Source organism: Maylandia zebra, linkage group LG5, assembly GCF_041146795.1.
Source record: "Maylandia zebra isolate NMK-2024a linkage group LG5, Mzebra_GT3a, whole genome shotgun sequence".
Taxonomy (NCBI): domain Eukaryota; kingdom Metazoa; phylum Chordata; class Actinopteri; order Cichliformes; family Cichlidae; genus Maylandia; species Maylandia zebra.
In genome coordinates, this window is record NC_135171.1 from 16459480 (window position 1) to 16474199 (window position 14720).

General features: G+C 38.6%; 1 protein-coding gene across 2 annotated transcripts; it reads left to right on the top strand.

Annotated features, from left to right (window-relative positions):
• The first annotated feature begins 4396 nt into the window (after positions 1–4396).
• On the top strand, positions 4397–12407 carry LOC101476502 (rac GTPase-activating protein 1). Of its 2 annotated transcripts, none has more exons than XM_004545183.3 (17): positions 4397–4593; positions 4929–5037; positions 6041–6243; positions 6441–6595; positions 6847–6916; positions 7062–7115; positions 7272–7349; positions 7473–7590; positions 7740–7888; positions 8003–8167; positions 8273–8368; positions 8557–8755; positions 8945–9050; positions 9211–9343; positions 9525–9633; positions 9852–9960; positions 10917–12407. In XM_004545183.3, the coding sequence occupies exons 2-17, from the start codon at positions 4953–4955 to the stop codon at positions 10990–10992; spliced, it is 1905 nt and encodes a 634-aa protein (XP_004545240.2). In that variant the 5' UTR covers positions 4397–4593; positions 4929–4952; the 3' UTR covers positions 10993–12407. The 2 variants fall into 2 exon arrangements, with proteins under 2 accessions (XP_004545240.2, XP_012772914.2); XM_012917460.3 differs by having other exon boundaries at positions 4944–5037.
• The last annotated feature ends 2313 nt before the right edge of the window (positions 12408–14720 follow it).

Here is a 14720-nt window from a genome sequence, read left to right on the forward strand (position 1 = left end):
TGAACCGTTATCTGTGTAAGTATGTTTTTCTAACATAATATGTAAAGTTGGTAACAGTATGTTTTTAGAGGCTTGGTGGAGGACAAGAGGTGGTTGCTGTGGTGATGGGTGAAGTGGCGTGTCCACAGAAGGAGATGCTCAGAAAGCTGCAGAAGAAGACGTGTGCTGAAGTGCTGAATCTCAGCCAAATACAGACAACTGTGTGTATGCTCAATCATCTAGTGGGCTGGTTTCAGTCATTGTGCGAATGTACTGTTTATAAGTTTGGGGAAACCTGCAGTCAGCTGAGACTAAAGAAGTCACTTGGTTGAGTGACGAAACGTTTCTCCCACTACGTCCAGATGGACAGAATCAACCTTTTGGGAAGGACAACTGTGGCTTTTCTCCAACTTTTGGCCAATCATGTTAGTGTCCTGTTTATCACACATAATAAAAAGCATTTACTCTCTGTGTGTGATGTTAATGTGCAAATGTCATTTGTTACTATAGAGAATATGCACAGGACTACTGATATAGGGCTGTGTTTTTGTGGCACTTAAGTTTAAATTGGTCATGGACAGACATTCTTCCATAGCATGAAGAACAGCAAAGGTCTAAGGCAGTTTTGAACTAGTAATATTCGTTTTCGAAATGATTCTTAGTTTAGCCACAGGTTTGCTTTATGTGTTATTACAGGACATGTTTTTTTGAAAAGCATCTCCAAGCTTGAAAGCTGGGCAGGCACAAGTCCATTTATTTTGTTATGAGTTTGAGTAAATGAATGAATGAATTTGTTCGCAGCTGGAAGAGGGTGCTGTTAAAACAACCCTATTATTTTTTTCTGTTGACTGCTTCTCTTAGCTTCCACCAACATTATTACCAAACATACTCATGGGCAAATAAATAAATCGCTCTTGTACAAATGATCGGTGAAAGCCTCAGACTATCGTCGGTGGTCGATATATTCGTCCAATCGCCTAACCTTATCCTATATCATATTGTTGGGGTCCACAGAACACTTTTTTTTACATTTTACTTTGTAATTATTAAATGTTTGCAGGTGTAAGCAGAGTTTGCCTGCACCACCACTGTCCCACTGACATCCAAATTCATGCAGCAGCTAGATCACCATTCCTTGCTGCTAATGAAAGTCTTCCAAAGGAAAGGAGGAGCTCTGCGATAAAAAACAATTAAGAACATAATTTTGAGTTGTTTTTGCAGCACATTTTGGGTCCTTATGGAGTTCCACTGTTAAAAGCAGTCCAATCAACCGACGTCAGACAAATCTGAGGAGAGATTATAGTACTGCACTGCGCAGTTATGAATTCATCCTGCTGCTTCTATCAGCAGTGGCATTATCTGAAGGGAACCAGTGTCCTGATTCCACTGCCCTGAGAATGGAGGCTTGACCCAGCAGGGAGCACCATCATACCAGCTGGTGAGTCTGGTGAGGCGGTGGAATGGTGTTCTCCCTCGGACTCTGCAGCACGTAAAAGGTGTCGTCAGCTGCAGTGGGTCTGGGGTCAATGAATCCCCTGAATGCAATATAAGGAAACTCCTTGGACCCTGTAACCAGGTCATGGTATAGCAAGAGGATTCTGGTACATCTTGGTGTTTTTGGTTAATGTCACAGCTGTATCGATTTTATGAGGCTATACTGTGTAAAAAAGGCTGGTGCGGTGTAGAGATTTACTTTAATTTGCCAGTTTTATTTGACTTTACAACATTTACGGAGAGATATTTTCAATAAAAAATGACAAATGCAGCAGCTTATTTAGTTTAAATTCTAACCTTCATAGGCTATTGTAAAAGCGTAACGGATAGCTATTTTTTAAATTTGAAATTTGCGTTTGTAAAATAGTTTAAAGTTAAAAGTTGGGCATAAATCATTATAAACAGGCGTTTGTATACATTTCAGGTAAATTTTATTCTGTAGGGAAAAAGGGCGAAACGTCTTTATCAAAGGCGCAGTTAAACGCTCGGACAATATTTCACAGTACACCAATTTTATTGTACACGGGTTTTTTTGTTTATTTTATTTATTTTTTCCGCACGAAGATGATTTATTTTCTTTAAATATTTTGTGATGAATCGATGATTAAAATACATTACATATTGCAATATTACAATTATTAAAATACTTATCGAAACTGTGAAACTAAATGAGATTTTTTTTTTTTTAAATATGATAACTATGGGAAACTTATTCTGAATAAATAAAGCCGACATGTTTATCCCTTCACCTCGCTTGGGTGACACTGGGAGTCAAGGTGCTAAGGTTTACGTGTTGAGGGGGCAGGAGCCAACAATCGAATTTGGTTTTCACGTGTGAGCGCTACCAGGAGCTTTTTCTACAAGTGCTGTGAAAACTGTACATCTAATGAACAAATTATTTTTAACTAATGTTGAGGGAGATGTGGCCAAATTTGATCTTTTAAGCATAGTGTGCAAAATAAGTTATGGCTACTGCGAGATGCTGATCTAAATAAATATATCATAATTATGTGAGATTTACTTTAGTATTGCCGTCCATACAGGTGTCCAGATGTATGTTATGGGTGATAAATTTAAATTGTGTGCATACAATAAGCAGGCTTGAGGTTTCTCACCTGACTTTAGCTGTTTTATTTTCAATAGACTGATATTTAACCGAAAACCTAAGTGCTGAACACGAATTCATTATTAAACATCACTGAAACTCTATGCAAGCTTAATGGCAATGTGTTCATGATTCACAAATATTATAGATTGCATTCATTTATCACAAAACTTTGTTCACAGTCACCAAGAACATGCAAAGTTGTTCTTTACTATGATCTGTACATGTCTTGAGATTTAAACCCTTAATTTCTCTGATTATGTCATGATTAACATAGGTGACCTTTTTGTTTTCTTGTAGCTGAGTTGGTCAGTCCAGTCAGTTTATGTCAAATGATCATCACAAACCTGAGGAACCGTCCTGATTGATTCAATTTCTTTCATCACATCTCCTCCTGTTTCATGCAGGCGTCTTTCGTACACCATCATCACTTTCTCCACTTCAGCTTGAGGTAAACTTGTTTATTTGCAAAGAGAAGCAGAGGCATGGCAGTATATGGATTGTTGTTGACTAAAAACACACAGTGGTAAGAACTAAATTTGAACAGGTTTTCTGCATTTTTGTTTGTGAGCTTGTTTTTTTTTTTTTTTGCAAAGGATAACAATGTTTCCATACACATAGTGAATTTTTCATAGAAAAACTGGATCTTCTTAGTTCTGCCTGTATTTTCTTCACATTGCTACACTGATATGAATGCACAATTTTAAGGGTTTAACCAGACATAGAGGGAATGGGTCAAGGTTGGAAGGAAATCAGACATAGAGGGAATGTGCCACTCCATCTTGGAAGATGAGGGCCAGTTCAAACTATTTTGTGTTTATTGGTTCTTGGAACATTCATAGAACACCCAGACCACATTATTAAGGTTTACAGATAGAACAGCATGCATTTTTGCAGTATTTTCACTATACACATTTACAATGAGATACAGAGGAAATTGAGGTTTAGCTGTGACTTCATGGCTTGATTTTTGTCCATATGCAATGTGACATCTGTATGTGTGGATGTGGTCCAGTGCAGTTATGTGGAGCTTCAGCAAAGATGAATACTGTCAGAAACCCCAGTTTTATTGTTTCACTGTATTTTTTATTTATGTATTTAACACAACTAAAAATGAACGGGAAACCTATAACAGATGATGCAACACATTAACACATAGAGTAATAATAACATAATAAACAATCGTACTGGCAACGATTGCTTGCACTAAGTCAGTAAAAAGCCATCAAGAATGCAGTGTTTATTTAAGGTTTTGTTTCTTTCATTACACTCTGAGTTGGCATGTGCTTTTCAAACATTACCTTTAAACTGTTTAATATAGCGGTCATTCCATCCACTCACCTTTAATCTTTAATAGTTTTTGAGATGTTGGTGAAAAATGTGTTCATGACTGCAGATTTCTGGCATTTTGTGTAAATTTAAGCATGTAAGCATTGATTGTTTTTGTTTTTGTTTTTGTTTTTCTAAGAAAATAAGGGTGTGAAACTAAGTTAGACTTGTGTTTGTAAATGAACCCCCCCTATGTTGTGTAGCTTTCTGGATTTTATACCTATTGGACTACATACTTATTATATAGGCTATACAGTACATAAAATCAAAATTTGCATGTTTTATGTAACTGAAATGTTTAATTATGTGGGCTAAAGAAAATAAGAAATTTATAGAGTATATTTATATGAAACATGTGTCTATGTACTGCATTTGATGTATTTTAACGATATATATAATGGATATTACAGATTGTAACACCTGCATATGTGTATCGGACATAAAGAGCCGCACATTTATGGTGCAGTTACAACTCCGGTTCCATGGGGGTGCCAGGGCGCACAAACTTCCGGTTTCAATAGACGAGTAAGAAAAGCGGCGCTGATTTTGAACTTTGGAGAAGAATGTGTAAACTTAATCGGGCAGGTGTGGCTTTGTTGTTACTGTGGGGATAAGCGTCCCTCTTAGCATCGGATTGTGTTACATTACATTGCCCGTCACACTGTTACAACATCTTTATTGCATAGGTACGTTGTTTTTGTTGTTTCAGTGTTCTTTCGGTTACTTTAACGATAGGCTGCACAGTCAGCTGACCTCAAGCCTGCTAAAGTTAGCGCTAGCATGCCAGTGACTTCATCGTAATGATAAACCTAGCATGGAGTTAGCTTAGCCGCTTGCGAGTGTTTGAATAAACTGACGATAATGCCAATATTAGTGCTTAAACAACAAGGAAACAAACTTAGTATTTATTTGTCATACGATAAACCTTTTGTCTAACGTGACTGCCCATTTTGACTTGATTCATTACTGAGAGTGTGAAGTGTAATTAAAGTGAAAGGAACATTGTCTCACTAATCTTCAGCTAACACATCTACAGAAAGACACCATGGAGCTGTCAGCATTGAACCTGTACAACCAGTTTGAGAGTCTCAGAGCCCAGGTCGACGGCCTGAATGAGAGCATTGAACCACGTAAGTTAATTTCTTACGTAGCTTTGGTATTAGTCACCTTTGTAGAAGCCTTTCAGTGAAACTGCAGTGTTTGTAAGCATTAAGTAACAGCATTAAGCGCGTCTGCTCTGGAATTGTGTTATACTTGGTAGCTGTACTAAGGTGGATGTATTTCAGCCAACTTATTAACACCAACCTGCTCCTCCCATTCGAGTACTTGTTAGAGGGTGTGATGAATTGTATGGACACAGAAGCAGCACTGATTATAGAGCCTCTGCATTAGTAATTTAAAGGTTCACTCAGTCAGGGTTATAGAAAGCTAGTGAATATTGATAACGCACCTGATGATACAAATAGAAATTGAAATAACTATTTGGAGTCTAGTAAAATAAATAGAAAGTCACAATCATCTCCATTTATTTTTTATTTATTCACTTACTACAAACAATCTTATGTTTTTGTCCTCTTTCTAAATAGTATAGATTATAAATAACAGATCTAAATCTCAATTAGGAGCCATCATTAGAAGCAATTGAACATGATTTATTGTAACAGAGAATTCAGTTATGCTATTTGACGATTACAATCCAATGATCCATCACAACAGAACAAAATCCCAGCAGTGATGGGAATTAAGACATGATCCCCTTGAGTGTAGATGCTGATTGTGGCGTTGAAGATAAGATGGAGGCTTGGATGAAGCAAGGATGGGGAGGAGGTGGGTTGCACAAAGGAGTCTGGAAGAGAGAATGAAAGATAAGCAGTACTATTTAAAGAAGAGTTGAGGGTAATTGGTTTGAAGAAAGATGATTGGACTACAGCAATGGTGTTAGCATTGAGCTTTGCAGCGTGGGAAAGTAGAAGTGATGTAATAAATAGACTAACAGCCAAACACTGTAAAAATGGACAGATGAGGAGATACAGATCTTCCTTGTTGAACTTATACATACATTTTGTAATAAAAATAATGAACTGTATAGTGTGCACAGCAGCAATACAGCAATCCCCTTGTCTTGTTTTCCAGAGTTCCTCCAGATGGCAGTGAACTTTGAGGATTGCCGCAAGAAATGGCTGCAGGCAGGCGAGGAGTTAGTTTCCAGTAAGGAGATGCTGGCTAAAGCAGAGACGGAGAGGGGAGCCTTGGAGGTCAAACTAAAACACGCTCGAAACCAGGTGGACGTGGAGATCCGCCGGCGGCAGAAAGCTGAGGCCGTATATGAGAAGCTAGTCAGTGCTACTCTGTTTTTCTTTCTTTCTACTCTTTCTTTATGTAACCAGCAGGATTGCTGATGTGAAATTAGATGGAGAAAGAATAGATGAAGATTCATATTCAGATAATGACGATGCCCATTTCACTGTGAAGATTACAATATTAATTTGTTGCTGACTGACAGTTATGTTTCTTTCAACCTTGCGTATAAAAGGAGCGGCAGCTACAGCTGATCCGAGAGCTGCTGGTTTCAGAGAACAACGGTGGCAGCGTCCTCCTCAGTGAGGAACAACGTTCAGCCCTGGCCTTCCTCAGTGCCCACTCCCAGGCAGCACAAGCTGCAAATAGCAACCTCAACTCCAGCCGAAGGTCAGAAGGAGACACTTCTGTTTCTTTCTTCTTCTTCTTCTCCTTTTTTTCTTTGCATGGGAGAGGGACAAAAACAAGCTGAGAAGAAATGGCTATACTCTGAGCAAAGACAAGCTAAACTTTTATTGCGTGTAGCAGGTTAGGACATATGCATGAACATTTTAAGGGAGAGAATTTCATATGCGTGATTAAAACCGTGTTATTCTTAAACTTGGCATATACACAGACAACTAACTTGATCTGTCTTACAGACTGACTACTATTGATGAATCAGCTTCTTTGGTGTCAGACATCAGCTACGACCATACGGATGACTCTTTGGTAAAATGATCCTTAAAGGTTTATCTTATGAGAACTGCTGATCAAATGGTGTGACAGCATAGTTGTTGTTTTTTTTTTTTTTGTTTTTGAGAAACATTGATAGTAAATTGGCCAAGTGAATGTAAAATGCTGTGGTTTTCTGCAGGACTGGGATTCATCTGTGATGAAGAATGTTAGATTGCGCAGACGACAGAAACGAGTGAGTCATGCCTTAAATCACATGTTGCACACATGAATCTTTTCTTGCATTGATTTTTTTTATTTTCTGTCATCTTGACATGTTTCAGTGTCAGAAGGGACATCAGATGTCTCTTGATATTTACTTTGGTTCTGAAAATTCAATTTCAATCCACAGCGTTCCTCCAGAAAACCTTCAGAAGGTCACTTGCAGGCAGTGAAGAAGCCTCGCTCTACTGGATGCCCATCAGATAGGGTAATACTGACCTCTGCAGCTGGATGTGCTAAATAACATTAAAAAAAGTCTGGATCTGAAAGCCTAAGTTTAGGTGATTGTATCTATGAATTAGTATGAAATATCTCCTTCCTTACACTTCAGATGAATGAATCCATTGTGGCCAAAACAACCATCACTGTACCTGTAAATGGTGGCGCTGTTGAGGCCGTCTCCACCATTGAGACCGTGCCCTACTGGATGCGCAGCAGAAAGAAGAGCGGTAAGAATTTTCTTCATCTTTTATTTATAGCCTCTTACGAACACACTTGAAAGCAACATGATCATACCAAACAACCAATGTACGCTTGAAATAAGTGATTTGGACTGGTGAGTTTCCTCAGTGTTTTGGGGTTTGATTTACATGTGCAGTTGCTCCATCTTGGATTGATACACCAACTACTGACAACTCTGAAACTGTCAGCGAGGCTCCCAGAACACCTGTCTCAGAATTTCCAGCCCAACTCCAGACTCCCAAAACTAATGAAGGAGGAAAGAAACATCACTTCATCTCCAAAACAGTACGGCTAAATTCTTGACTAAAATGAATTCACTGTAAATAACTGAGATTATATTTCTATCTTCTTAATCCCTACTGGCCTGTTTAATTGAGTTGTGTTCCCTCTATCACTAAGGTGATCCGGTCAGAGTTTTGTGTGTCATGTGGAAGAAGAACAAAGTTTGGCAAGCTGTATCTTCGCTGCCAGGATTGCAGGGCTGTGGCCCATCCTGAGTGTCGTGACCTGTGTCCCATGCCCTGTAATCCTACTGCTCTTAATACTCCTGTCAAGAACACAGAGGTACATTGTTCTTATTGGTCTCATCGCTTCTATTCCATATATTTTGCATGATTTGTTTTTTTTTTCACACCTACATAGTAATTAATTGATATAATTCTTGTGTAGTCTACTCTGGCTGACTTTGCTCCACTCACTGCTCCAATGATCCCTGCTTTGGTTATCTACTGCATTAAGGAGATTGAAAAAAGAGGCCTACATGAGGTGGGAAAGGCATTATTGAAGCCCTGTTTACTTGTTGTTTGCATGTTAACAGTTCAATCCTTTCCGTTAAGTGATTACAGTAGATTGTTTCCATCTAATTAGGTATTTTACTTCAAAGTAAAGCAGAGTCACAGTAAGGCTGGACAGTGAGAGCTGAGCTCTAGTTTCTTTTTTCCTCCTTACCCCAGGTTGGCCTGTACAGAGTCTCTGGCCATGAGCGTGTGGTGAAAGAGCTGAAGGAAAAGCTCATTAGAGGAAAGACTCTACCTCCTCTTAACAAAGTCGAAGACATCAATGTCATTGCAGGCGTCCTCAAAGACTTCCTCAGAAACCTTCCAGAGCCACTGCTCACCTTCCACCTCAACAAAGCCTTCATGGAAGCAGCGGGTGAGTTCGTGAGACTGCAGGACCTGCAGGAATTCGTATGTGTTTGAATGTTTGACGCTTTTATTTTAAGAGAGCTGAATTTGCACTGAGTGGTTGAATTTCCTGCCTGGGATAGAGGGAAGAGTATCCATGAATATAAAATATCTTATGTACTTATTATTTATTAATTTATTTTTTTGGATGTTGTAGAAATCCAGGATGATGACAACAGTCTTGCTATGTTGTATCAGACAATGAGTGAGCTGCCTCAACCAAACCGAGACACACTGGCATGTGTGATGATCCATCTGCAGAAGTAATTTTCATTCCTTTCTTTAGTCGTGTTAAGAATCCTTTTATCTTATTTTTTAATTTACTCTGCTTAACACACAAGATTTACAGTTTGTAATTATGAAATATCTTGAATCTGCATTATAAGGTCAGCTCAAGAAGACTGAATTTCTTTCTATTATCAGGGTGTCTCGAAGTGTGGACACCAAGATGGATGTAAATAACCTGGCCAGGGTGTTTGGCCCCACCCTTGTAGGTCATGCTGTTCCTAACCCAGACCCTATGACCATCCTGCACGACACCAACAGGCAACCAAGGGTAAAGTGAAGAATAAGGACTGGCTTCTCAGAATAGGCATTATGTTTAGAACTCTAATGCATGTCTTATAAAGTAGCACATAGTGTGTGTGTGTGGGTGTATATGGTTGTACCTCAGTGATCAGTGTTTGTCCTTCAGTGTGTTCGACTATAAATAATGGATTTATTTCCTGTCTTCTTAGGTTATAGAGCGCTTGCTCAGTATTCCAGACAGCTATTGGAGCCAGTTTGCTTATCCAGATAATGCAAGCATTGACAATGCTCACAACACTGACACTCCAAACCACAAAGGTAAATCAATGAAAGGTACATTAAGGCTCCTCTAAAATGAATACCCCGATAAAAGTGGGTTTGATTAGATTTTAGAACTGGTGGAGCAAATGGGCATACGATAAAAATCGAATCAAATCAACCAACCTTAATCCTTTTTTTCAGCATTTATACTCAACAGATTTGATAATATTGTCTTGTTAAATTGAGGTTCTGTTGATTTATGGGTTTATCTGTAGTGAGCATACTGGGGCCAGTAACTACTCCAGAGCACCAGATGATGGCCAAAACACCTTCCTCCAGTTCACTGTCTCAGCGCATGAAGCACACCCTCTCCAGTACCACCTTGTGAGTTCACTCTCTTTTTCCAATTCTTTTCACAGTAAACAAGATCGAACATACATCTTATCCAGACTGAAATGTTATCAGTTTAAATCAGTCAAATTTACATCTGATGGTTTAGTTTTTTCACATCTCTGCCCTTAACATAACAAGCTTCAGGAAGTTCCAAAACACACACTTTAATTCTGAGCTAAAGACAGACAAATTTTACATTTCCAGTTTATTTTTCTGTATACTATTACAAAGACCCTGAGGTGGATAAGCAATCAAGAAAATACATAAGTAAAAAGATTCTGGCTATAATTTATTTGGTACTGTATATGATGCATCAACTGGCAAAACGACAGAATATTGGACATATTTGACCTCACATCTCATCCTGTGAGCAACATCACGTAGAGACTTCAGGATTTTGGAACTTCAGCATTCAAAATCCACATACTTGTCTAAAAAAAGTGAAGCTGTTTCTTCCCTCATAGGTTCCAAGAGACATGACACATTTCAATTTGTCACATTGTAAAAAGTACGACAACATGCTGTGCCACTAGCAGTACTTACTGAGACTCTGGACTAGAGCAGATCCATTGCTGTTCTTGTCATTTAATCAGCGGGAAATAAAACATCTTGTGGATATTCCTATGCATTTATGATATTAACTAAAGGCTTCAGATTGGATATGCAGAAATTTGTCTCTCAATATTTTAGGTAGAGAGAATTGGAAAATGTTGGATTGTGAAAGTTTTTCAGGGCGCTAAAAGCCACGTGTAGGTAACATGACTGCCTGCATAGAGAGCAGTCAATAATCAAATTAAGTTAACTCAGTTGTCCACATATAAAGAATTGATTCCTGGTTTTCCCTGAAAACAATAATCTTAATAGTGATTCAGTTGTTTGTCTGAAATGACTTTTACTAACCTTGTAATTCTGTGTGCTCCCTTCAACCCCGACCTCTTCATCCTTAGATTTGGGAGCAAGAGCAAAGCGACATCTGCCTGTAATCGCCAAGGAAGCTTCTTTGCTTCCCCCCAGCTGAAGTAATGGTAACGAAAGAAAAACCCCTCACTACATTATGCTTCTAGGTTACTTACTGCAGTAAATGAATATATATGTATATTTATATAATCATGTTGGAATATGACTATGCAAATTTAGCACAATAACTTTACCAATTTAATTACTGAAGATATTTTTTAAGAAAGCTTTCTAACAAGATTTTTGTTCTTTTTAAAAGATGAGAGAATGTAGGATTTGTGGTTTGTTTTTTTGTTTTTTTGTATCTTTAATCACTAATGTTTTATTATCGGCTCCGTCTCTGATTATAAGAGTTTTTAATGACCGAGCAACCATACTCACACTAATTTAGGGATTGAGATTTCCTACTTCATGTGATGTTTAATGCTGTTTTCAATGCTGCCCCCCCCCCCTCCCTGAACATGTGGTTGTAACCACAGTTACATGGATGCATCATAGACCATAAGAAAGTCATTGGTATGCATCAGCACACATGAAAAGCACAAAGAGCTAGAATGAACAAAGAGGTGAGAATCACTAATATTGGCTTGTTGAGAGCATTGGTTGCCATATCATTTAAACATTTGTTTTAATGATTTTATGTTTTGTTTTATATATTCATGTTGACACGCTCTGATCTTTACCAATCATGGCATTTTTTTGAGAAAAACTTTCAAATACTTAAAAAATATATTCTGTGTAAACACTGATACCCACTGGGAAATTAGAATGCTTTTTGCACACTGTAAAAACCAAAGTGTATTTTCTACATGGTAACATTTACCACTAGAGGCTGCTGTTGCACCACTTTCCATATGCAATCGTAACCTATAAAGACACCATACTGTATACTATGTACGTAATCAGTCAGAAATCCTGGCACTCCTTTCATTTAATATATCAGCAGATATTTAGAAGTTACTCTACTAATGTGGGATGGTTAAGTCAAGAGATCTGTGACTCACATTTATGCGGTCATAACAAAATAAAGCTTCAGCTGTTTTATTGTATTACTGTGAAAACTCATTTGCATGTATGCACAGTGAAGTATTTGTAGTTTTCTTGCACCATTAGACTAACGATAAGAAAAGTCAGTCTTCTGCTCTCATCATCACCTGTAGCAAATCTCTGTGTGATGGTACCGGTTCAAATAAAGGCATTTGGGGATATTCATTTGGATAAAAACTGAAACATTTTGACTTATGAAAACTACATCCTGCTGTTTGTGGTTGTAAGAATCCTGTAATACTGCATTATTTTATGCATATTTGATACATCCTTGTACATGTATTCCTTCATGTGGTTCTTTTTCTCTAATGAAATAACGTGTAAACGATTGTCATTCATCAGAGAGCCTGTGAATCTTAACATTTATCCCTTTGTCTTTGCTCATATAACGTGGAAGTCAATGCCTGAACTAAAAATAAAACGCAAAGAGTGTTTCTTTTGTGTTGGTAGGTGGTATTTGTGCAAGAGGTTAGACATGTGGGTTGAGGAACCCGGCTGAAAGAAGACTGTAGAGCATGTAAGACCAGACGTGTAGGATATGATTTTGTTACTGGTAATTCAGTCTAAACAAAACCCTCTTATACTTGAACATGGATTAGTATTACCCTATTAAATCAGCAGGTTATTAATGCACAGCCTAAAACCTTTCATGTTTAATGCTTAATTTTTCCTGGTGTAAATTGAATGCTGGCCATTGCTATTGAAGATCTTCAGTGAAAGGGCAAAAGCACCGTACCAGCTATTCCAAAGCTGACGTGGCACTGAATGATAATGCAATTTGGCTCATTGTTCCAATAGTCATTACAGCTATTTCCATAATCTGTTGGGCTGAATGGGCAGGCGATGAGGTCCAACATTATTATGAATTAAAGCAGTGATCATTTATACATCTTATAGTTATTCCATTAACAGTTGCTGTGGAGAGTGCTAAGCCAGGCTGAACCCATTGACAGATTTTCTATGGCCTCATTTAATACAGAGCTTCAGCAACGCATCAGCCCCTCAGAGATCTAAGCCCAGCTGTGTCGAGTGTGTGTGTGCGTGCGTGTGAAAATAGTGTGCGCATAGTTCATCCAAATTGGTTTGTTCTCCCTTCCTTTCATTCTCTGTCTCACACACAGCGAGCCTCGAATGACTGCAAAAAAAAAAGACCCTCCAAAAATGTTTGAATTTCAAATCAGCATTAATAGTTCATTAGCCTGAAATAAGGTCTCCTGTGTGTCGATCTGTCCTCTCATCGGGGGATTGTGTGTTTATTTATGCTGTACGGTGCAGCATACACTCTACAGTTGCAGACATCAAACAGCTGGCTGTGTGCAGTGTGTCTCTGTAGCTCCATATTCCAGCATGCCCCAGTGTGCAGTGATAGAGCTCCGTTCTGCTATGGGACCAGCGAGGGCCAAATGAGTAAGTAGTCCAATTAAGAGCTCTTAAATAAATTACAGTGTAAGCTGGTAAACACATAACAACAACACTGTTTAATTCCTCTATTTATACAGTGAATTGCAGGCAGTGATGGCAAAGGGAACAACAATACTACCACCACCGTCTCTGGAAACTGAATGTAATCAATAAATTACCCAATTCACAAGGTTTACTTATTGCCATTATTGAGTGAAAATAAAGTGTACGTGTCAACCTTTCGGCCGTGTGGCATGTACACGCCGTCTACACCATTGTCTGCTTAAGGTCAGGTTGATGTCAAAGAAATGGATGACTGTCAAATCCGAACATCTAATAACGCATCTAATCAATACATCTCTGAAGGAAAAAAAGTCAAGTAAAGCACCAGAGAAATGCTCTGTACACGTTAATTCTGTGTTTTGAGAACTTGATCTTCAGAGTGGAAAACCTGTTTGTGAATTAGGCAAGGCATCATTGAGGTATACTTTTAAAATCATATCAAGAAAAGGAGCTGGGCTGAACCAGCTGTTAATTCAGGTTTTTTGCCGAGCAAAGGTACGGTCGTGCATATTCGTAAACGGGGCCAATAAACTGCTTCTTTAGCAGGCTAAGCATGTGCTTGAAAAGTGGTCCTCCAGATTTGTTTTTGACACTTTTTTCAATGAATTATGTGACAGATTGTGTGATCAATATGCTTTCCATTTGGCGGATTAAATGCACAGCACTGCGAACAGCTGAAATACCAAACTATGTTCTGCCTTTAAAAAGCCTGAAAACAGGACAAGAATCATTGTCCAATTTACACCCACCCGTGTTTGCTTAACTGCAAATAATTGTGTGGCTTTTTGACTTTCAGAACTCTTGCGCTCTCGTCTTCAGCTCCATCCCTTGTTCTCTCTTTTTTTTTTAAACTCCACTCCCTCTCCACCCCTCCTTTGAATCGAACCGCTGTCTTAGCTGGCTACCATTTGTGGTCGATACCTTGTTACCACAGAGAAATCAATTATCTCAACCAAGCAGCAGGGGAAAGAGGCAATAATGAAAGAATGCACCTCCTTCCCAGACGATGGCAATGGTCATTAAATATGAATTTATCATTGGTTGAGGAGATTTATGTTGCGTGATGTGGGCACAGAGTTCGTGCTCGCTTTGCCGCAGAAGTTCTGGTTACAAGTGTTAATGGAAACGTTCGCAGACTGATGTTCAACCAAATATTTGATTATTATAAGCCGGCCTGCGCGTTTTGATGACATTTTTCAACGAAATAAGCGGGAGACGTGCTGGAAAAGGAAACACAAGTATTATATAGCATTTGCATGCCGCAATATTATCATGGCATTCAT

Bases quoted from the DNA above. Each gene is read 5' to 3' on its own strand.
- LOC101476502 (XM_004545183.3), top strand. From the start codon at position 4,953: ATGGAGCTGTCAGCATTGAACCTGTACAACCAGTTTGAGAGTCTCAGA. The intron at 6,917-7,061 runs GTAAAATGATCC...GGTTTTCTGCAG, and splicing joins ACCATACGGATGACTCTTTG to GACTGGGATTCATCTGTGAT. The intron at 7,116-7,271 runs GTGAGTCATGCC...TTCAATCCACAG, and splicing joins TGCGCAGACGACAGAAACGA to CGTTCCTCCAGAAAACCTTC.